Here is a 25,288-nt window from a genome sequence, read left to right as displayed (position 1 = left end):
CAAGGATGCCAGCAAAAGTGATTCATACAGGCCGATATCACTTTTGTAACCAGTAGCCAAGACGCTTGAGGCTTTACTCCTCCCCAGCATAAGAGAGTGTTTCCCAGTAGCTGATCATCAACATGGATTCCAGAAATTGCATAGCACATCAACAGCTTTACACGCCATTTCCACACATGTCAGCAGAGGACTCAACCAGAACAGACAGTGCGACAGAAAAGTTATGGTGGCACTTGATTTATCAAAAGCTTTTGATCAATCATGCCCGGCCAAGTTTGAAACGTTGGATAGTAAATAACATGTATGGACGCCAGTTCTACGTGGAATTCAGAAACAAGAAGTCGAACATCCGTGGAGTGAAACAGGAAGTTTCCAAAGGTGGGGTGGTATCTCCGGAACTGTTTAACCTCTACCTTTCTGTCATTATACGCCTTCAGGCGGCATAGAAAAAATAACGTACGCAGATGATTGTACGATCGTGGCGTCTGCACCCATCATAGATGACATTTGCGATCGGTTAAACGCTTACCTTGTTGATCAACCCCGTTTTTCACTGCGAGCAGTATGGTGTTGTAATTCAGAACATCAAGTACCCCAAGGTCTTAGGGGTCAAATTCGATAGCCCATTCAAGTCGTCAGCGCTTACCACAGCTATCTGCGATAAGATTAGAAGTAGGAACAAGGTCCTCTAATCTCTGGCCGGCAGCACATGGGGAGCTGATAAGGAAACTGTACAAAATAATTTGTACATATTTTTATAAATATAAATAAATCTAACAATAAACAATAAATATTCTAAAATTGCATATTTCCAGCCGCAATTCGGTTATGTCCCACCACACGCACAGTATATGTACGCTCAGAATATGTACAAGACAACTTGAATGAAATGACAAGCAGCCCAGCAATGTTCTCCATTCAATATTAGAATATATAAGAATAATTGCGTGGCTGTCATTAGGTTTCAGTAGTACTTAAGGAACATATTTTTAAATAAAAACTAAAATTGAAATTACACCCAAACGAAGTGGTCGTGTTTCTTTTCTCACTTTCTGCATTGGTCACTCGAGCCGGATCGAGAATTGATTCTACAGCCAAACCATTCTGTTGTATTTTTCTTGTCGTTTACAGAAACCTTGTTGACCTCTTACAACGCGATAGGCCGGCCTGTGGTAAACTATGCGCAAAGACATAGAAGTGTAAAGATGGGACAAGACAGAGTCAAGATATGGCAACCCTGTGAAAATACCTCTGTTGTTATGATATCATAACAACATAGCAATGTCAAGCGATTAAAACCGCTTAGGCAATGTGCAATTAACTGGGAAAGTCTATGGAGTAAAATTTTGAAACCCAATTTTTGGATTTTTCAAATTTTTGTTTGTCTTATATTTCTATAAATGGGTTTTTTATATTAACATGGTCCTGTCACGAGCTGTTATCTGGATAGTATAGACACAAACCATTTGCTTAAAATGCATTTTGTCTAGTCTTTACCATTTTAGGTCTTTGCTATGCGGCTCCGGTATGGTCAGCCAATGTTAGTGCTACGCAGTGGAAAAATATTCAGTCTTGCCAGAATGCCGGCCTTAGAACCGCAAAAGGGTGACTCCTCATGACACCTGCGAAGGTGTTACCGTTGCGATAGCATAATAATAGATAGGCAACCTCCGCCCTGGCACGTAAGAAAAGACCTTCATGATCTAGAGATAGAGGTACAGATGTATAAGAGAGAGCCTCTAGATCGACAGGCCTATCAGGCGGGACTGAATAGTATTCACTCTAACGCGGTCTCAGAAGTCGTGGAAGTACATAGAGTGAATACTGTACTAGGAGACCATCCCCCTCTCATCACAGCTGATGAGCGAGAGCTGCCTCGACAAACCCGAGTAGTTTTGGTCCAGTTAACATCCGGATGGTGCAGCCGCCTCAATTCCTATTGGCCCGGATCGACAGCGATGCCCAGAACATCTGCCCAGCTTGTTGCACAGGTCCACATGACACGCTGCACCTATTTCACTAACCAGCCAAACCTACTCACCTAACTCCAGTCTCGTTGTGGACCCAACCCTTTTTGAGACTGGACTTTGAGAGAGAACCCGATTGAGAGGAGAACAAACACAGCAGTATGACAAAAACATTTGAGTCAAGATTTATACGAGAATTGGTTGCATTGATATTCATGCTATTATAGGATAGGGTAAAAAACGATGTATATCTAAAAGAAGTAAAAATCTATATATATATATATATATATATATATATATATATATATATATATATATATATATATATATATATATATATATATATATATATATATATATATATAAATCAATTGTTGTTTGTTGGTAACGGAATGAGTTGAAAACGGCTGGACCGATTTGCATAATTGTTTGTACAAACGTTCGTCATACCCTGAGCTAGGTTTTTAAAGAAAAAAATATTGACCACGCATACTTTTACGCCCACTCTCTTGATGTATCTAAAATCTTTATATTTGCCAGATAATGAAGATATCGGTTTGAAAATTATTATACGAGATACTGTTGACTTTCCCTCCAACCCTAGGGATCTATTTGGGGTCTGAAGAACTGACAACGCATACTTCTAATCTATCTAAATATATAAAATAAGATTGTGTTAGTTGCTACGCTTATAACTCAAGAACCGCTGATCTGATTTTAACGATTCACACAAATTCGAAATTGTCTCTTGGCAGAAAAGGATAAAATAAAAAAAAAATCGCGTAAAATTGTGAATTTTGAAAATTTTCATTTTGACTTTTGAAGTGTACATTAGTAATGTTTTATTTTGCATGATTTTTTCCATTTTGACTTACTATTTTGGAATGTACATTTGTAGTGTTTTTTTTTTTTTTTTTTTTTTTTTGAACTTTAATATTATGTGTAGTCTTTTTGGGTAGTATAAAGCGACGACAATTATGGAGTTGCGGACCTGAATAGATGCTGTCAAAATAATTTAACGTGGTCAAACCAATGTTAAAAGATAATTAATTTTTCCAAGCTGCTAAAAAAACAAAAAAAAAAAAGGCTACTGCATTTCAAAATCGGGGAAAAATAATAGTAAAGACCAAACTTCGTAAGGACCTTTAAACATTCGCTGTAAAAAACCAGCGAACAAGTTGAATATTTTTTTTTTTTCAATTTGTGTTTATTAGTTACTATGCTTATAACTCAAGAACGTTTTGAAGGATTTTCACAATTCATACAATTTTGGAATGGAATCTTGGCAAAAAAAATTGTAAAATATGCCAATAAAAATAAAAAAGAAAAAATCTTTTGGGCGTGAAATTTTTACAATTTAAAAACTATACAGAAGTGTTTATTGTTTTGAATTCTGAATAAATAACATCAAAAAGAAATAGTACGCCATACGATGTTAAATGGCGATCTTTCATGTCTGAAATTGGCATTTAGCTTTCAACTCCAGGATCTACATCGTGTTTCAGCTGGAAGATGCGAACACATTTAAACATACAAAAAATAAACGACAAAACGTTATGGGGCTCATTTCAAAACGTGCACCTACATACTTCTTTCACATGACAATAATCCGTCCAATGAGAACTCAATATGCAAAATTCATTTGGACTGCAATCGGTGAAATGCCGAATATAAAAGCGCAAAAAGCAGAGGGAAAAGGGTTTCTACTCTTTCAGAAATTCTTCCTAAACTTTCACGATACCTTAAATCGCTTTTGCAGTTTAAAATATGGGTCGTAACCCCAGGATGAGGATTCAACCCGATTTCAAGTATATCTTACATTTTAACCATATTTTCTTACTAATTTCGGCAAATGTTGGTAATTTGGGAAGAAACCATCCTTGCAAAAACTGATCACGTTTTGTATAACCATCATATTATTTAAGGAACCGGAAATTTGTTTAACTTTAAAAACAAGTAAAAAAATAAGTTCGGCCGGGCAGAACTATTATTATCATCCGCCTTAGGGCAAAGAAAATATTTTTATATAAAAGTATCAGAATTCAAGCGTGTTTCACTTTAAACTTCATATACCAGTAAGACTGTTTGGATAATGCAGTTAACTTATCAAAAAACCATAAAGTGAATGAGGCCGTTATATGGGCCATACGAAAACGGGAACCTCTGTGGACAATTTTATACTTCAAGGATTGTAATCTATCAAACCTTCTAAAATACCAAATTTAAAACAGTTATGTGCGTAAATGTGACTAGAATTATCAATATATAGAAGAAATAGAAGAAAAATATAGAAGAAATGTGGCAAAAATCATCAAAATACCGAATTTCGAATTTCCCCGTTATATGGGGACTATACCAAAAACGTGGACCGATAGATCTCATTTTCAATACCAACCATCCTATACACAATACAAATTGTTCTGCTAAATGTTGATGCTATACGTCAAATAATGTGGGCTGTATCTTAATTTAAACAAACAGGCATACAGACGTACAAATCGACTTAGAATTTTATGCTGATTGTGAATATATATATGTATGGGGTCTATGACGAACATTTAGGGATGTTACAAACGTAATGAAAAAGTTAATATACCCTTCTTTCCAAGGTGGAGGATATAATAAGCATTAAAGACTAAAATTACGGGGCGGCAACGCGGACCGGTCCAGCTAGTATATATATAAAAATCAATTGTTGTTTGTTGGTAACGGAATCAGTTGAAAACGGCTGGACCGATTTGCATAATTTTTTGTACAAACGTTCGTCATACCCCGAGTTAGGTTTTTAAAGAAAAAAATATTGACCACGCCCCCTTTTACGCCCACTATTACGATTTATCTGAAATCTTTATATTTGCCAAAATAGTGAAGATATCGGTTTGAGAATTATTACACGAGATGCTGTTGGCTTTCCATCCAACCCTAAATACTTATTTAGGTGATGAGGAACGCGCCTACTTTTAAATCTATCTCACTATATGTAAAAGAAAGTTGTGTTAGTTACTACTCTTATAACATAAAGACCGCCGGTCTGATTTTAACGATTTAGACAAATTCTGAATTGCCAAAAAATCGCGTAAAAATGTGACATTTTAACATTTTTCATTTTGACTTTTAAAATGTACAATAGTAATGTTTTATATTACATATTTTTTTCCATTTTGACTTACTATTTTCGAATGTACATTTGTAGTTTATTTATTTATTTATTTTTTTTTTTTTTTTGAATTCTAATATGATGTGTAGGTTTTTTTTTGGGTTATATAAAGCCACAACGGATAAAACTGTTATTTATAGATTTTATGTATTTATTTGTAATAACCAATAAATACATAAAATCTATAAATAACAATTTTATCCGTTGTCGTTTTATATAAAAATTCTAAAATCGGGAAAAATCGACAATTTTTCAATGGAATCGAATTTCAAAAGATTAGTACATTCTACCGACAACCTTCGTAATCACCTTTAAAAATTTGTCGCAAAAAATCAGCGAAGCAGTTGAAGATTCTGTTTCTTTTTTCTATATTGAAGTGCACATTTTTTTATTGGTTTGAATTCTGAATGAATAATATTAAAAATGAAATGAGGGTGCAATACGATGTTAAATGTTTTCTACTCCAGGACCTACATCGTGCTTCAGCTGGAAGATGCGAACACATTTAAACAAACAAAAATGACCGAAGAAGCGTTATGGTGTTAATTTCAAAAAGTGGACCTGCTTCTTTCATATGACAATAAATTGTCAAATGAGAACACAAAATGCAAAATACATTGGGACTGCAATCAGTCAAATACCGACTATAAAGAACGCAAAATAGAAATTCTACCTAAACATTCAAGATACCTTTAATCGCTTTGGCAGGTCATGATATGGGTCATAACCCCTGATAACGGAACAACCCGATTTCAAGTATATTCTACATTTTAAACATATTTTTCGTACTAATTCTAGCATATGTTGATCATTTAAGAAGAAACCATATTTGCAAAAAATTATCAAGTTTTGTTATCACCATCATATGATTTAAGGTATTTTCGGGGTCTTGGCCACTTTTTCCATTTTTTGGCCCTTATTTGACATCTTTGTTTTTAAGGGAGAAGAAAACCTCTTCTTATAAATTTTTATTTTTCGGAAAAGTGCGCATCTTAGTCTAGAGGCTACCTGGGGTAAAAAACCCTGGGGTAGAAAATCATCTTATCCTCATAGGAATTTATTTAAGTATAGTCCCCACATTAGTATACCCCAAAGTCCACTTTCCCAACCAATGTGTGGTCAGAAAAGAAAATTTGGTATTCTATTGAATTTGTAACCCCCAAGAGAATATTGGTTGGGAACGTAGATTTGGGATGTACGTCTATATGAAATAAACTCCGAAATGTCAATCTGGGACTCATTCAGTCGGAAATTGTGGCAGAAACATGAAAAAAAAAATACGAAATTATAAAGCAACTTTATTGGATCTCCACCGCACAATTTAAATGACAAACAATTAATGCCCATCTTACGGTAATCGGAGCAAAAGAGTAATTTTTTTTGGCTATTCTGACAACATTCTGCCTTCAAGTATGAGGTGAACAAAACTAAATACCACGCAGTACGGGATTTTAAACGTTGGAAATACAAATTTCAAATTATAGCTCATTTGAATGCTTTTTACAATATCAAAAATTGAGCTGAATTTTCACATGGGGCTATTATAGATGTTCTTTATCATATAGGTTTTTAACACTCAAATTAAAGCCTTTAGCTGAAAAATAAGATCAGGCTATGCAAAATATTTAAAACCGACGGTAATTATCATTTTTGCCACGAATATTAATTTTTATTTAGTCATGGAGTCATTACTCATAATCAAGTCATTACTTATAATCAAAATTGGAGTAATTATAATGGCGTCATTGCTTATAATCAAAATTCTGCCGCCTACATAAGTCAGATCTGTGATTTATTATGCTTTAAAGACTAAAAGTACGGGCCGGAAACGCGAACCGGGCCAGCTAGTCTATATATATAAAAATCAATTGTTGTTTGTTGGTAACGTTCGTCTTGTATAATTGTTTGTACAAACGTTCGTCATACCCTGAGCTAGGTTTTTAAAGAAAAAAATATTGACCACGCATACTTTTACGCCCACTCTCTTGATGTATCTAAAATCTTTATATTTGCCAGATAATGAAGATATCGGTTTGAAAATTATTATACGAGATACTGTTGACTTTCCCTCCAACCCTAGGGATCTATTTGGGGTCTGAAGAACTGACAACGCATACTTCTAATCTATCTAAATATATAAAATAAGATTGTGTTAGTTGCTACGCTTATAACTCAAGAACCACTGATCTGATTTTAACGATTCACACAAATTCGAAATTGTCTCTTGGCAGAAAAGGATAAAATAAAAAAAAAATCGCGTAAAATTGTGAATTTTGAAAATTTTCATTTTGACTTTTGAAGTGTACATTAGTAATGTTTTATTTTGCATGATTTTTTCCATTTTGACTTACTATTTTGGAATGTACATTTGTAGTGTTTTTTTTTTTTTTTTTTTTTTTGAACTTTAATATTATGTGTAGTCTTTTTGGGTAGTATAAAGCGACGACAATTATGGAGTTGCGGACCTGAATAGATGCTGTCAAAATAATTTAACGTGGTCAAACCAATGTTAAAAGATAATGAATTTTTCCAAGCTGCTAAAAAAACAAAAAAAAAAAAGGCTACTGCATTTCAAAATCGGGGAAAAATAATAGTAAAGACCAAACTTCGTAAGGACCTTTAAACATTCGCTGTAAAAAACCAGCGAACAAGTTGAATATTTTTTTTTTTTTTCAATTTGTGTTTATTAGTTACTATGCTTATAACTCAAGAACGTTTTGAAGGATTTTCACAATTCATACAATTTTGGAATGGAATCTTGGCAAAAAAAATTGTAAAATATGCCAATAAAAATAAAAAAGAAAAAATCTTTTGGGCGTGAAATTTTTACAATTTAAAAACTATACAGAAGTGTTTATTGTTTTGAATTCTGAATAAATAACATCAAAAAGAAATAGTACGCCATACGATGTTAAATGGCGATCTTTCATGTCTGAAATTGGCATTTAGCTTTCAACTCCAGGATCTACATCGTGTTTCAGCTGGAAGATGCGAACACATTTAAACATACAAAAATAAACGACAAAACGTTATGGGGCTCATTTCAAAACGTGCACCTACCTACTTCTTTCACATGACAATAATCCGTCCAATGAGAACTCAATATGCAAAATTCATTTGGACTGCAATCGGTGAAATGCCGAATATAAAAGCGCAAAAAAGCAGAGGAAAAGGGTTTCTACTCTTTCAGAAATTCTTCCTAAACTTTCACGATACCTTAAATCGCTTTTGCAGTTCAAAATATGGGTCGTATCCCCAGGATGAGGATTCAACCCGATTTCAAGTATATCTTACATTTTAACCATATTTTCTTACTAATTTCGGCAAATGTTGGTAATTTGGGAAGAAACCATCCTTGCAAAAACTGATCACGTTTTGTATAACCATCATATTATTTAAGGAACCGGAAATTTGTTTAACTTTAAAAACAAGTAAAAAAATAAGTTCGGCCGGGCAGAACTATTATTATCATCCGCCTTAGGGTAAAGAAAATATTTTTATATAAAAGTATCAGAATTCAAGCGTGTTTCACTTTAAACTTCATATACCAGTAAGACTGTTTGGATAATGCAGTTAACTTATCAAAAAACCATAAAGTGAATGAGGCCGTTATATGGGCCATACGAAAACGGGAACCTCTGTGGACAATTTTATACTTCAAGGATTGTAATCTATCAAACCTTCTAAAATACCAAATTTAAAACAGTTATGTGCGTAAATGTGACTAGAATTATCAATATATAGAAGAAATAGAAGAAAAATATAGAAGAAATGTGGCAAAAATCATCAAAATACCGAATTTCGAATTTCCCCGTTATATGGGGACTATACCAAAAACGTGGACCGATAGATCTCATTTTCAATACCAACCATCCTATACACAATACAAATTGTTCTGCTAAATGTTGATGCTATACGTCAAATAATGTGGGCTGTATCGTAATTTAAACAAACAGGCATACAGACGTACAAATCGACTTAGAATTTTATGCTGATTGTGAATATATATATGTATGGGGTCTATGACGAACATTTAGGGATGTTACAAACGTAATGAAAAAGTTAATATACCCTTCTTTCCAAGGTGGAGGATATAATAAGCATTAAAGACTAAAATTACGGCTTGAAAATTATTATATGAGATACTGTTGACCTTCCATCCAGTCCTAGGTATTTATTTGACCGCTGGGGAATTGACCACGTCTACTTTTTAATCTATATATATGGATATGAATAATTTTTTTTTAAATATTAGTTCTACCCCGAGTTTTGTTTTTATTCAAAGAAAAAGTGACCACGCCCAATTTTACGCCCTTTTTTAATTTACCTGAAATCCTAATATTTGCCAAAATCATGAAGATATCTGTTCCACAGTTAGTATATAACTTAATCTTGACTCTCCCTCCAACCTTAGGTATATATTTGGGGCCAGAGGAACTGCCCACACCTACTTCTTTAAATCTGTAAGAATTTAAAAAAGTATAGTAACACATTAGTTAAGAACGGCTGGGCCGATCTGACTCAAATTTTCTTTTGGTTATTTGTAATTACAGTAGAAACGTTTTCATGAAAGAAAACGTTGAGAAAAGCCTCTATAAAAATCGTGGAACTGAAAAAATTGACTTTTATATTTTGATATGGAGTTTTGTGTAGAACTGTTTCAAAATACCTTTTGGAATTTAAAATTCTTATTTGAAAAAAAAACCGAAAAAATCGAAAAGTTTGCATATTTTCTATACATGCCGTTATATGGTTGACAAACCAAAATTTTCAATTTTGACTAAAAATACTTTTCAAAGCATCAAAACATTAATAATCACAACGTACTTTTAAAGGCCTCAAATGTTTTGCTCTATACTTCACAAAAGTTACAATAGAGTTTTAAATTTGATATAGTCCAGGGTGTCATGAAGAATCAGTTGTACAAAATATGTTTCAGGTCGGTCTAAATTGATATAGTCCCTCAAATGATGTAGCCCCTTTCAAATTCCTCAAATGTTGGTAATTTGAGGTTTTAGGAAGAACAACACATTCTTTCAAATAATTATAAGAATAGGACCATGCTTTGGTATAACCCTTATATGAAGGCATCCGATGATTTCCGCTATTTCCAGCGACTTGGTCCCATTTTTCAATTGATTTTACCCTTATTTGGCATCTTATATTCTAAGGGGGTAGAAGACCTCTTCGCGGAAATTTTTTGATTATATTATCGAATCGATTTGGCTTAAAATGTGTTTTTAGGCTAATTTGGGGGTAGAGGGCTATTAAAAAACCGTTAATTTAAGTACATATGATCTATATTTTTAGGTTTTAAACTCTCAAATTAAAACCTCTGGCTGAAAATAATTATGCTTTAAATACTATGCATTAAAGACTAAAACTACGGGCTGGCAACGCGGACCGGGTCAGCTAGTTATGTATATATGAAAAATTTATTTTAGGAGGGTATTTTCATAGTCGTCACCAATCATGGTTTTGTTGTAGAGCCAACTGTTGGGGAAATATATTATACGAGAAACAAGTTCCTCATAATTTTGATATTTTATTTCCTTCTGAGAGTACGTATAAGAGGGCTGTTCGGAAACTTCTTAGCCTATCTATGAATGAGAATAGTTAGTTTTTCAAAAATGTTTTTATTTTTCAATATAATCTCCTGAAACTTCAATTCACTTAGTCCAACGCTTTTCTAGCAATTCTATCCTTTGATTGAAATAGTTTCCCTAAAGGTTTTCAATATAGTTGTTTACAACAGTAATTGCATCTTCATTTGAAGTATATCGCTTGCCAGCAAGGCATTTTTTAGATTTGGGAATAAGTAAAAGTCACTGGGAGCTAAATAAGGAGAATAAGGTGGGTGGTCAAGCAACTCGTACTTTAATTCGTTGATTTAAAGCCATTGTTAAAACACTCTTGTGCGCTGATGCGTTGTGTTAATGAAAAAATTATTCTTTTGTATTGCAAGGCAGGACGTTTTTAATTGATCCAAAAGGTTGCAATAGTACTCTCAATTTATTACTTTACTCTTTTGCAGATATCAATAAAATACTTTTGAAGTCCCAAAAAACCCGTTGCCATAACCTTACTAGCCTATTGAATTTTTTCTTCTTTGGGGCACTTTCTCCAGCTTTAGTCCATTGTTTGGATTGTTCTTTTGTCTCCAGCAACTGAGTGTTTGCTTCAAACCATAAACCTTTCGTTTTAAACGACAAACCCTGTTTGTACCATAATTTCATAAAGTTCAGCATCCGCATTTTTTTTAATGGAAAAATTAGAACTGCTTGCTTCATTAAATATTTACATAAAAAGGTTTATCGGGACAAGAAATTCATAATGATATGGTGAATGTGTTAAGTGAAAGAGCTCCTTCATATGCAACTGTACAAAATTGGGTTGCTGAATTTAAACGTGGTCGTACAAGCATTGAAAATGAACCATGTAGGGGACGTCCAAAAACAGCAACAACAACAGAAATTGTAGCCTTAGTGCATGATATGGTATTAAAAGATCGACGAGTAAAAGTGCGTGAAATTGCTAAAATCATAGGTATCTCAAATGAAGAACTACAGATGAAAAAGCTTGCTGCAAGATGGGTGCCGCATTCGTTAACAGTCGATCAAAAAAGCATAAGAATGAACAAGCTTGTTTGGATCGTTGTAAGCGAAATAAAATGGGTTTTAAGCGTCGTTTCATAACTGTTGATAGGACATGGATCCACCACTATACTCTAGAGACAAAAGAACAATCCAATAACAATAACAATCCTCGCTAATAGAGTTTGATATTATTCGATTTCTTAACAGTTATATATTGCTATATTCACATGCGTCAATTTAAATCATGTTCTCTTAGACGTTTTCCATTTTGAATTTCTTCAAAACCTTCAAATCTTTTAAGTCGCTTATTGAATCTTCAGTTTCGGTGCTCTTTACTTGCTGTTCGGCATCTTGCACCGCTTCTTCTTAAATTCTTTCTGGGGGGTAAAAATCTTATACATCCTCTGATTTATTGTCATGTAAACGAATGCGTACTGATATTTCACTTTTGCGGTGTATCTTTAAGATTACTAGAATAACCGTCGTTTTCTTTTTTTACTATTGCGTCTATTTCAATTCCTGCATTAGGGCAATCACTAATTTCTTATGAAAACATCACATCTCCTGATACTTCCATGATATTTTTCTCTATAATGTGGACACGATATCTCTCGCCGTCATAAGATAAACCATTACTGCGTTTTTGTCTACCTTCTTCCGGCGTGACTAGAAATATGAACATAGCATTTTGTTCCGATAATTCGAGTTATTTATTTCTTGGTTTCTTTTCATACCAAATCTCGGAAGGGCTTTTATCTTCTACAGATGATTTTCCCGTTCGGTTTAAAATATATATGGCAGATATTACAAATTCTACACATAGCGACTTTGGAAACTCAACATTCTTATTCGAGTTCATAAATTTCTTTTTATTATTATTTTTGTATTCAGAGCCATCGTTCTGTTGAGGAGTATATGGAGCAGTAAACCTTTGACTTACTCTATGTTTTGCAGCAATTTTCTTCACTTCGGCGTTGTTAAATTCACCATCATTATCACTGAGCAAGGTTTTAAGCGTGTGCCCTTGGCTTTTGGAATATGCGGAGCTTTGTAAGTCTCACAGATTTTATTATAGTTCTTGGCTCGAATACCCATCTCATTTTACAGTTTCTTCTTAACATGTCACCATCTTTCATGATACAATTGCAGATTATTTTCTGCCGAAAAGAATACGCATTGATTTGCAGGCACGGAGCAAAGATCAACTCTGAATAATTTTACATTCGGCTACCCTCTTTATTGTAGAATAAACCTTACCTGAGGGTTTTTGTCATGTGCAGCCAATACAGAAAAAAGTTTTCTCGACAAACGAGGAACATACCATGCATCACAAAGTTTCACCTTTTCTCGCCATTGCACAGTGGACGAAATTCAAAAAATGAAAATCAGATATTTGTTGTAAAATGTTTACACACGAACTCTAAAGGGGTAAACTTTTTAGAAAACATAATAATAATAGCTTCACTTTAACGGCTCACTTCGAGAATAGCATAAAAAAAGAGATAATGTAGTTAGTTGATTTTTTCAGGGGGATCAGTGCAAAGGTAGTGTGAAAATAGATCTGTATTACAAAATTAAATACATTTCAAAATGACAAATATTGGCATAATTATTGAAAAGCAAGGAATTGACTTTTTTATTGAAGTAATTTGTGTGTTTAGTAGTTGTATAGAAGATGTGTGAGTTTTGAGTCGCCTTTAAGATTAATTTTGACAATAAAATTGGATTTCTGTTAAAGTTTTAATTGTTTTCCTCCCTGAATCATCCAATGTGATTTTTTTCACGCTATTAGTAATGGTCCTAAGATTCTAAAATTGCTAATTTTATTCTCAGATTTTGTCAGATGTGTATCTTATGCCTAAAATACTGAAGTAACTTCGCTGCAACTTTGTCAGTTTTATGGTGCTAGTGACATAGAATACGTTTTTGTCGTTATATGTTGTTTGTCTTATTGCTGTATCCATTGGAGAAGAAAAGTTCTTCAAAGAAAATATTAATTCCCACAACTATTAACAGAGAAGATAAAATATTACACATTGATCACAAGTTACAGCTTACTATGATGGATGGTAAATTATGTAGTGTCTCGACTCAGACGTCATCAGTTAAATGCTATATATGTAATACAAGCCCAAAAGAAATGAATAATATTGAAGCCTAAAGAGAGAGGTTCAAACCGATAGTTATGAATTTGGATTATCGCCTTCGTTCTTTTTTTTTTTTTTTTTTGTTTTTAGTACTTTCTTTGTTACAGACAAGAAATTAAAAATAGCAAATTAGGTCAAACTTAGAAGAAAAAAATCAATTCCAATAAAAAGAAGAAAAAAATCCGATTGAAATTTCGAAAAGAAATGGGCTTAATTGTACGCAAGCCAAAAGTATGAGGCAGTGGATTTTCAAAAAAGGCGGGAATACAGTGAGAGGATTTTTCAAAAATGTGAGCTTCGAAAAACTTAATGCCTTTGCACTGGAAACTGCTAAAAAGTACTATCTTCTACCCACAGTATATACAATTTTAATATAAGCACCCGACATTATAAAATATACCATGGTATCGATTGGAGAATTATCTGTGGAGGCCGGGGAGTCTAGAAACAAAGATATAAAAAAAGTTTCGACTAAATCATTCATTCATTCATCATTCTCGTATTTCAACAAATACAGATCTTATTGAACGTCCTGTTCTGAGCTCTGACACTTTTATAACGGGACAGCGAACGATAACAAACAATAAAAAATATTATTAAAACCTCTACTTGATTTATTCGAATAACACTGAAATTTATAAATATCCATAAATAACTTTGATTTAATCTTTAATAAATTGTTATTTTATTTTGTTTACAAAAAATGTGAAAATAATATAATTTGGAATTGATTTGCATAAAAATTCTTCTTTTTTGGAGGTAACTTACAGGGGGACTCTACCTGAAGGCGGGGCGTTCCAAATAATTTTCAGTAAGATTATTCTTTAACTCTTCAGAACGTAAAATGTCAAATAACAGAACAATCTGGTGTGGAAATGTGACAAGAGTTGGGCAAATAACTCTCATTCGGGAGGTACGTTGTAAGGGGGCCATGCCAAAACATGCACCGACCATATCCATTTTGTCACATTTTTTAATTTTATTCCATAATTCATTTTTATACCACAACCAAAGATTCATATTGATATCTGCACAGAAAGTATTTTTTTCGTATTTCAACAAATACAGATCTTATTGAACGTCCTCTTCTGAGCTCTGACACTTTTATAACGGGACAGCGAACGTTAACAAACAATAAAAAATATTGTTAAAACCACTACTTGATTTACTCGAATAACACTGAAATTTATAAATATCCATTAATAACTTTGATTTAATCTGATAATAAATTGTTAATTTATTTTGTTCACAAAAAATGTGAAAATAATATAATTTGGAATTGATTTGCATAAAAATTCTTCTTTTTTGGAGGTACCTTTACAGGGGGACTCTACCTGAAGGCGGGGCGTTCCAAATAATTTTCAGTAAGATTATTCTTTAACTCTCCAGAACGTAAAATGTCAAATAACAGAACAATCTGGTGTGGAAATGTGACAAGAGTTGGGCAAATAACTCTCATTCGGGAGGTACGTTGTAAGGGGGCCATGCCAAAACATGCACCGACCATATCCATTTTGTCACATTTTTTATTTTTATTCCATAATTCATTTTTATACCATAACCAAAGATTCATATTGATATCTGCACATATAGTATTTTTGGCCGCTGTTCCCATACAACCTCGACCATCAGATTTATTGAAATTTCTTTGAAATAAACAGAGCTGCATAAGAAGTTTATTAGTTTACATTCAAAAGAAAATAGTTTCGTCCACGTTTTGAATAATCGGTCTTTGGAAGTTGCTTCAAATTGCTGCTGCAGAACATCCCAAATATCATAGTCAGAATCTATTTCCATTACCTTAATGAAAACGTCATCCGTGTTTGTGATCAGACTCTTGCCATAGCTGTTAGCTATTCCCTACACTTCTTGTGTTCTCTTGCTTGAGCTCCTAATGCTCATTCCGGCTTGGTAAGTCTTTTCTCACCTACATCCAGAGCTCCCACTTCCACATAATAATTGTATGTTTTTGCAGAATTCCATTGTAATTTCTTTTCCTTATGTAACCTTTCATTACATTAATATATATATTAATTAATATATATTAATAATATATATATATATATATATATATATATATATATATATATATATATATATATATATATATATATTAATGTGATGGTGCTGAGTCCTGTTGGAAGTTTAAGAAGATTGTTTTGTAAAACTTGTAACTTTTTAAATGACAATTTGCAATTTTGGACCAAACTGCTGCATCAAAGAAAATAATTGCTTGAAATATTGACTTAAATATTAATATTTTGGTATTGGCATTAAAATTTCAGTTTCTGTTTCTACATGGGATTTTGATCAAGTCGTTTCTTTACTTTTCGAACCATTTCTGCTGATGTTGCTGTTTTCTTCCGTCCACTTCCTTGACGTCGGGCTACGCTACCAGTATCACGATAACGAGCGATGGTAGAGATATAAACGATTTATTCACATTTAAATGCTGTAGTGCTCTAACGATAGCCACTTGTGGTTTTCCAGCCAAATATAAAGAAATCTCACTATCACGCTTGAATTCCATCAAGAATAACTTTTTTTTTTGGAAAATTCTCATCAAAACGCATTTGTACCCTTGTAAACAATAAAATGAGCTGACACTGGAATAATTTTAACAGCTGTCGGACAAGTGGCTTAGAAATGACAGAAGTCCGAGGTTGGTTGCAGGTTTTTCATCTCACCCTGTACATGTCCGTCTGTCCATGTATTTTTGTGAAAAACATTTTTTATCCGATTGAGATGAAATATTCCTTACAATATTTGTTTGGCCCAAGGACGAACCCTATTCAAATTGGCGAGAATCGGTTCAAGTTAGATATAGATTTTGGCACATCCGACCGAATTCAATGTAGAAGAAAGTAGGTCAAATTTGAAAATCAGTCACATGCGTAATATGTACTCTACAAGAAGATATTTGGTAGCAGATACCAGATCAGTTCAGAAATACCTCTGGCAAATTTTATCATAATCGGTTCAGAGTTGGATACAGTTCCCATATTTAATTTTATCCGATATCAGGTGTATTGTGCACAAATGACTAATATCAGCCCAAATGGACTGAGTGTTTGCACTTCCGACTGAGTTCATCGTAGAAGCAAGAACTACAAATTTGGTGAACATCGGTTAAGATATAGCATTAGCTCCCATATCTATGTTTCATTCGATTTGGTGTTATATAGCTATGTTTCATCCGATTTGGGGTGATAGACCTTCACGTGCGCATTAGATACAGGTCAGAAATATGTGTCAAGATCGGTTCAGATTTGGATATAGCTCCTATATTTCAGGTTTATTGTGCACCAAATGGCTAATATCAGCCCAAATGGACTGAATTTTGGCACTTTAATAAACTTTTTTTGTTACGGGAGCTCTACTAAATACGCATAGTGGTGCAGGGTATCATATAGTCGGCCCGCCCGACTTTTGACCTTTCCTTACTGGTTTTCATTATTTGGTTGATTGTTCATTAACTAACATTCTTCCATTGAGCTTGTGTCATTATTTTGGTCTGGATTTACATCAGGCATTCAAAAAAAAAAAAAAAAAAAAAACAAAAACACATATGGGTACTTGGGTTTATAATGGTATCATAAAAGTCTTCTTTCTTTAAAACATAATCTCCACATTTTTTTTTAAAGTTTCGTTTTTGTGGTGTTAAGGCTTTATTCACTATTGACTGTCATCAACGGTTGTAAAATATACGATGTAATTAGTTGCGACTTCAACTAAACTATTCGAGCCGTGAACTGTACTAATAATTTGTAGTCGTCCCCAAATTAGTTAGATTGAATTCAGGACATTTTCGAAAAAATCGTGCATCATGAGCATAAGCACGAAATGTCGAAATTTTCTTGACGACCACGTAGACCCACGTATTACCGCAGCCCCGTATAATAGTACCTCCCAATATTCGGCATAACGAAAATTAAAGCATTTGCAATGGGTATTGTACTGTTTTGTTTTCAATGTTTCGTCATCCAGCAAAGCACATTTCAAAAACAAAAAGCAAGTCCCATTATTTAAGTGCCAGTTTTATTGTATTTCGTTTCATACTTCGAGAAAATACAATACTTACTGGCAATGATAATATTGTTTATATTATCTTCAGGTCAGAATTGATCAATAAAAATTTGTCAAAATTTGATTTATTTCAAAATATAATACATTTAAAGTTTATTATAATTAGTATATTTATTTACATTAGTAGTGTGTTTGCAGATAATTTCTCTCATTTTGTACATTTCGTTATTAATGTTAATAATGTAGTATATTATTTTAACATTATAAAATACAACATGAATTCTTCATGTGAAAGCCTTTTTTTATCCCAAAGAATTTTGACAAAGGTTTGCTCGGTCAATGTGAAGTATATTTATTGGTAAACAGCAATATCTTTTTTAGTACATACATATGTATGCCAGCTTACAATAAAGCTCGGGTGATGCTTTGCAAGTATCCTTCAAATCGAATCAGATTTGTATCATTTAGACATTAATATGCCTTATGTTAGGGGTCTTGTTTTAAATCTGTCCACTAATATTACAAGGATGAAATAATTAGTAATATACAGTTTTCAACGGTTATGTCATTGAAATGAAAGACTGTTTAGCTATTTATTATTATTCTTACTCACATCCCCGCTGGTTAAGGGTATAAATTATATTAATCAAATATACACTATTTCTTCTTTACATATTTGAGTATAATTTACAAGTATAGGCAAAAAGTCATGCCAGTCTATGCACATATGTATGTATTTTAATTCCGCTAGAATTAATATTTTTTTCTTTGCAGGTTTTACAGAATTTTGGATTATAGCAGAAGCCAAATTATACAAAATAACCAAATATTGGAAAATATTTATACCCCTATGTTTCGCCGCAGTTTATTTACAATCGGAATACTAATGCGCTATTTTGACTTTAAAGCATCATATTTAATAGGTATGTTTTTAAAAATTGGCATTTCTTTACCATCACATGCAATATAAAATACTTCAGTTGGAATGTGTAGACAAGATTTGTTAATTAAGATTTGTAGCTGTAGCCTAATTACGTTAAGATGTATATACAGACATCTACATTGGAAATCGCACTAATATAAGTAATTAAACGCGCTAAATACAAGCATTAGTAAGAATGTGATATAAAATTATTTCAAATGTAAGTTTACTAAAATTGAGCTCGAGGTGTTTGTTGTCTTTTAATAAAATTTATATATTTTTCGATATTTCGTCCTCCGAAGGAAGACATCATCAAGATGATCAATATTTAAAAATATTCAAAATCTCGCCAAGTACCGACGTCGACCTTGCGTTGCAGTCATTTGTTTTGTCAAATTTCGGAGGACGAAATGTCGAAAATAATAAATAAATATTATTAAAAAAAAAACAACAAAGATCTCGAGCTCAATTTTAGTAAACTTACATTTGAAATAATTTAAAGTAAAGTTCGAATAAGATAACTAAAAATCAAAAAATATGATATAAAATCATTTTCAAAGTAACATTATTTAATATTTTTGTTCAGTACACTCTTTTTGGGATTGACCGTGATGAAAAATAATTATCACACAATTATTTGAAATAAACCGAGTTAAATTTTGACAAGCCTCCAAAATATTTCCTCGATTTCGCTCAAAGAGCGAATCGATGCTCCTGGGAGCAGAAAAAATGGAGCAAACTCAATTTCTCGATGTCGCTTGAATAGGAGTGAGCATGTTTTTCTCGTTTTTGAGTGGGAGCAAAATTTGTTCAGAATCGATTCTACTAGATTCTACTATTGCTGAGTAATTATTCTGTTTTTGTCTTGCCGTTGTTGTGTTTGGATGTATGTGTATTTTTCACCATATATTGCAAACGTCCCAGCAAGCAAAAACTATCCCCCAAATCACTTAGAAGTCACGCTTAAGCGATAGAAATCATCGCGTATGATATCGCTTTCTCACCCCGGAAGGAGCATCCTTCGGGAAGAGATGAACCACGCCCGCGATAGTTTTCCAATAATCGTGGAAGTCACTTCCTCGATAGTTATTGGAAGTGAAAAAATCAAAAGAAAAAAAAAATACTCCAGATTAAGCATACTAACACAGCAAGCTAAAAATATCCCGCAAATCACTTAGAAGTCACACCTAAGCGATAGAAATCATCGCGATTCATATCGCTTTCTCACTCCGGAAGGAGCATCCTTCGGGAAGAGATGAACCACTCCCGCGATATTTTTAGGCATGACTGAATAGAGCATACGGCGTTACTTGTAATAATCGTGAAAGTCACTTCCTCGATAGTTATTGGAAGTGGGAAAAAAAACATTTTTTTTTTACTCCAGACTTAAGCATTTATTTTTTATTGTCCCTGCAAGCATTTGGAAGTGAGTAATTCACTTCCATTTTAAGATGCCACTTCTGCGACGCTTCTAATCCTAATAAATGCGATAGTAGGTACATAATAACAAAACGCAAGAAAGTTAAAAGAAGGTCTCGCGTGTGCTGACACTATCTAGTGACTGCCATCGGATAAAACAGTGATAGTTTGCAATCATTCACGAATTGAACATAAATAAGACTTTACCCTGCAAGCATTTGGATGTTAGTTTTTAACTCCATCACCTAATATTATACTACTTTGTCGCTTCCTGCTTGTGAAACGTCGATAGTTGGTCGATTTGCAATAACAATTCTATTGCCCCACTACAATCAACTAATTTTCATCTCCAATAGTAACTTTTTTGGCACTTCCCGAAGATTAAAGAGCGATTGTTTTGTTTTACTCCCAAAACGGAGAACAAAATTAAACGGGTTCAGTTTGTCGGAGATCGGCATTGGTGCACGAATGAAAAAAAATCTATTAAATGAAAAAATATATTTAAATTATTTAGTGAAATATAGTTGTGCCCTTTTTCAGTATTTTTTAGTGTATGTGTTCAAATAATTTTTTAAAAAAGAAGTGATATACAAAAATAAAAAAATTAATATTATTTAGTGAAAAAATAAAATTAAATTTTGTGTTAATAACTGTGTTTTACTTATGCTTTTTGTTAAACAAATAATAATTTTATTTTAAAGACTTCCAGCTCTTTTTTACTTTCTGAAGGCATTGCATATCGTATACAAATCAATAAAGTCACCAACAGTCGATGAAAACCCACGCCCTCAATCTCGAATCTTTAACCAAAAAGGTAAACCGTTCGGGAAGAAATGAACCACGCTCTCGTTACTTCCTTAAATTACCTTTATTGTAACGACTGAACGTTACTTAGTCTTTAATTTCTTCTGCCACTAAAAAGTCAATGTTGAGAAGTAACGAGTGCGTGGTTCATTTCTTCCCGAACGGTTTAACTTTTTGGTTAAAGATTCGACATCGCCGGCGAGGGTTTTCATCGCCTGTTGGTGACTCTTTAGTTATGTCAGCGACAAAAAATGCTTGCTGGGTATTCTATCTAAGAACTATAAGACACTGTGGCGCAGTGGTAAGCATGCAAGCTTTGCTCTCTGAACACCTCGGTTCGATTCCCAATCCAGACATCACGTTTTTAAAAAGGAAATGTTTGAATATTTCATCTAATAAGTAAGAGTTCTATGCAAATGAACATTGGAAAAAGTAACAATAACCCCAGCAAGCAAAAACTATCCCCCAAATAACATAGAAGTCACGCCTAAGCGATAGAAATCATCGCGTTTGATATCGCTTTCTCACCCCGGAAGGAGCATCCTTCGGGAAGAGATGAACATGAACTTTAGAATTACATAAACTATGCTATTACCGAGCTGTGTTGTGACAGGATCCGAGTCAGCGTCAAAACGGTGTTAGTTACGATGGTGGTACCCAGCAAATTAAACGTTGGAGTCCAACACGTCTGTTTAAAGTCAGAAGATTGGTCCGACGTATAGGGTGAGATGAAAAAACTGCAACAAACTTCAGACTGCTGTCATTTCTAAGTCACTCGTCCGATAGCTTTTAAAATCATTCCAGTGACAGCTCAGAAAGAAGTTATTCGAGATGGAATTCAAGCGTGAATGTGTGATTTCTTTATATTTGGCTGGAAAACTACAAGTGGCTATCGTTAGAACACTCAAGCATTTAAATGTGAATAAATCTTTTGTGTCTCGTTACCGTGATACTAGTAGCGTAGCCCGACGTCAAGGAAGTGGACGGAAGAAAATAGCAACATCGGCAGAAATGGTTCGAAAAGTAAAGAAGCGACTTGATCGAAACCCGCGTCGCAATGACCGAAAAATGGCTTGTGAGCTGAACATATCGCAATATTCCATTCGGCAAATATTGAAAAATGAGCTCTGGGTAAAGCCATTGAAATTCCAAAAAGTGCAAGAACTTACACCGCAACAGAAAGAAAATGGACTGGAAAATGACCGAAAGTGGTGAACTGCCGAATTTGGGCTCTCCGATGAGAAAACATTTGTTGTCCAGCAGTTTGTAAACAAACAAAATGATCGATGTTCGTCAAGTGCCGGCCATGGTGATGGTGTGGGCCGCCATAACAGCCGATAGTCCCTCTCCGCTCGTATTAATCGAACGTGGCATTAGAAAAAATTACGAATATTATCGCGAAAATATTCTGGAGGGTGTATTAAAGCCTTGGGCACGCAAACATTTTGGCTGCATACCTTGGACATTCCAACAGGACTCAGCACCATCGCACTCAGCAGACGCCACCCAAGAATAGTTACAAAATGAGGTTTCTCCGGATACCAATCCGTTGGACTATTGTGTCTGGAGTATTTTGAAAAGCAAGGTTGGAACTAAAAAATACCAAAGTGTCGATCATCTCAAGCAAGCGCTTCGCCGGGAATGGGACAAAATACCGCAGAGTAACATTCGGGCAGCGTGTGATGGTTTCATTGGCCGTTTGAAGCCCATAATTCGTGCCAAAGGTGACCAATTCGAACAAATCTAAACTTATTCTAAAATTTGACGACATTTTTCTCTTTCATTCAATAAAATTAAAAAAATGAAAAAATTATGGCGTTTGACTTTGTTGCAGTTTTTTATATCACCCTGTCTGTCCGACTTCGGCTAATTTATCTGACCGAAAAAGGTCATAATCCCCATAATTGCAATGGAGATTATGGCGGTGGAGATTATGTCCGGGCGCCGGTTTTGGATTTTCTATTTGAAATTAAAATGTAACTGGGGGTGGCGAAAATATCAACCTAATCCGCCAAAGGCTAGGTGATGCCACAAATCTCGAAATATTGGTTCTAGATCCACGATTTTATATATGTATCTACCTATCTCGTCGAGCTGGTAGATTTAGCTATGTGTTTCGATCTGTCCATTTTTATTTGTAATCACGTAACGTCGCAATTATGTCGCAAACCTCACGAAATTTTGCGTTGAGTCAGGGTTAGGATCCTTTAAGTCTTGAAATGGATCAACAAGAGATTTTTCTTATTTTGTAGTCTCTCAACTAATAATTACATACCAATTGGCGCCTAATTTTGTGTGGGGTTAGAGTTTAGAGCAGGGAAGAAGCACACCTGTTGGAATCGACACAGCAAAGCAAATGAAATTGACCATACCTTTCGTGTGCAATATCCATTTTCAAACACAATATTTTACTTTGTTTAAATTTTGTGAATGAACGATTGATATTTTTTGAATGTCTACTTGGGCATTTTGTTTTTTTTTGTGATGAAATTAGGTGAACCAAATTTTTCCTACAGATAAAATCTCTCTTTATTTACTTACGTGCGAAAACCAAAACTTCTATTTGTCTGCCATTTGCCTTGCAATTTGAAGAAAAATAAGTTAAAGGTAAACTAGAAAACTATGCACATCCGAACTTCAAAAGACCGAACGAAATATACATTTTAGACCTCACAAAGTGTATATCGTCATATGAAATCAAAAAAGGCGTAAGTTACAAAAAATTCAAAATCGACTTTTTGATTGATTACTATGTAATGCATCAAAATACACGTACCTGCTAAGTTTTACAGTCGTACGACTAAAAACGAACATTTTATTAACAAAATTCTAAAAGCCGTAACTGCAAGCGCAAACATTTCATAAACCAAACAGGTAACTTACGCCTTTTTAAAAAAAATAACTACCGCAAGTGAAGAAATAGAATAGAAAAGAAACAGACAAAAGAAGAGAAGCATGCCATGGGTTTTTAAAAACAGTTAGTTTTTGTTTTATTGTTTTTGTATTAGAGATCTTTCTGTTTTTGGTATTTCTGCATTTTTGGTTAGCAGTTAGTCTTTCTTTCATTGTGTTTCTAATAAAAACTATTTCATAAAGCAACTGCTTGCTTTTTCAAAGTTAAATAAAAAATCTCGATTAAAGTGCATTAATTTAATATGGAAATTGAAACAAATTTAAATATGTCAGTTAAGGACAGAAAAACAAATCAAAAACATTTAAATGCTAAAGACCGAATGACTGGTAAAATGTATACAGGCCTCAATAAAGGAATTGTGTGTGTAAAAAATCCTCGAATAATGGGAAAAATATGTCAATCTAAATTTTGTGAAAAGAGCTCATTGCGTCATTGCTCCCACTTTGCTGAAAATATACGCCAACAAATATTTGATCGATTTTGGAATATGACGTGGGGAGAAAAAAAGGTGTATGTAAGAAGTCACGTGGTCGTTTCTGAAAAAGCACGTAATGAGAACATTATTTCAAGGCGATCGCTTTCCAAACGTTATTATTTGCAAGCTAAGACAACACGTATCCAAGTCTGCCAGAAAATGTTTACGTCAACTCTTGGAATAACTGAAAAAACTGTAAGAAATTGGGTAGATGAAATCTTTTTAAACAGGGAACAACCGGATTTAGCTATTCCGAGAAGAAATACCTCGATTAAAGATAAAAAATACGAGAAGCGTCATAACTTTTTAAAAAATTGGTTAAATGATATTCCGAAACTTGAATCCCATTACCGAAGGCAGTACACCAAGAAACTTTATTTGCAAACAGATTTAAGATCATACAGCCAAATTTATAAATTATATTGTGAAGAATGCATTAAAAATAGCGATGATGAAGTTTCTGCAGTATCGTATCCAAAGTTTATGCTTACAGTAAAAGAACAAAATATTACATTATTTAAACCAAGGAATGACATGTGTAATACTTGTGTATCATATGAGGCAAGAAACATAACTGAGGATCAATATATCAGTCATAGATTAGAAGTTGATGAAATGCGAGATGAAAAAGCAAACGATATCGAAAATGCAAAGTCTGGTCTTTGCTTATTATTATGCATGGATATGCAAGCCGTAAAATTGATTCCTCAAACAAACGCAAGTGCTTCATATTATAAAATGAAATTGCAGGTACACAACTTTACTATTTATAATATCATCAGCCATGAATCTGACAATTATATCTGGGATGAATCTGAAGGGAATTTGGTAGCGTCTACTTTCACAACATGTATTATAAAA

The 25,288-nt window shown here is 33.7% G+C and overlaps 1 protein-coding gene across 4 annotated transcripts in view; it reads left to right on the top strand.

Annotated features, from left to right (window-relative positions):
- The window catches only part of LOC101901484 (nipped-B protein), a 436,426-nt gene that overhangs the window by 296,900 nt on the left and 114,238 nt on the right, over window positions 1-25,288 (top strand). For 3 of the 4 annotated variants that reach the window (XM_059129842.1, XM_059129838.1, XM_059129855.1), the window contains exons 17-18: window positions 12,675-12,770; window positions 18,668-18,816. In XM_059129842.1, coding sequence (XP_058985825.1) covers window positions 12,675-12,770; window positions 18,668-18,816 — 245 coding nt within the window. The remainder of the gene's footprint in view (window positions 1-12,674; window positions 12,771-18,667; window positions 18,817-25,288) is intronic. The other variant, XM_059129846.1, reaches the window with a different exon arrangement.

This window comes from Musca domestica, unplaced genomic scaffold (genome assembly GCF_030504385.1).
Source record: "Musca domestica strain aabys unplaced genomic scaffold, Musca_domestica.polishedcontigs.V.1.1 11, whole genome shotgun sequence".
In the NCBI taxonomy this organism is placed as follows: Eukaryota; Metazoa; Arthropoda; class Insecta; order Diptera; family Muscidae; genus Musca; species Musca domestica.
The sequence above is the reverse complement of the archived record's forward strand: the minus strand, read 5'-3'. Positions and strand labels throughout refer to the sequence as shown.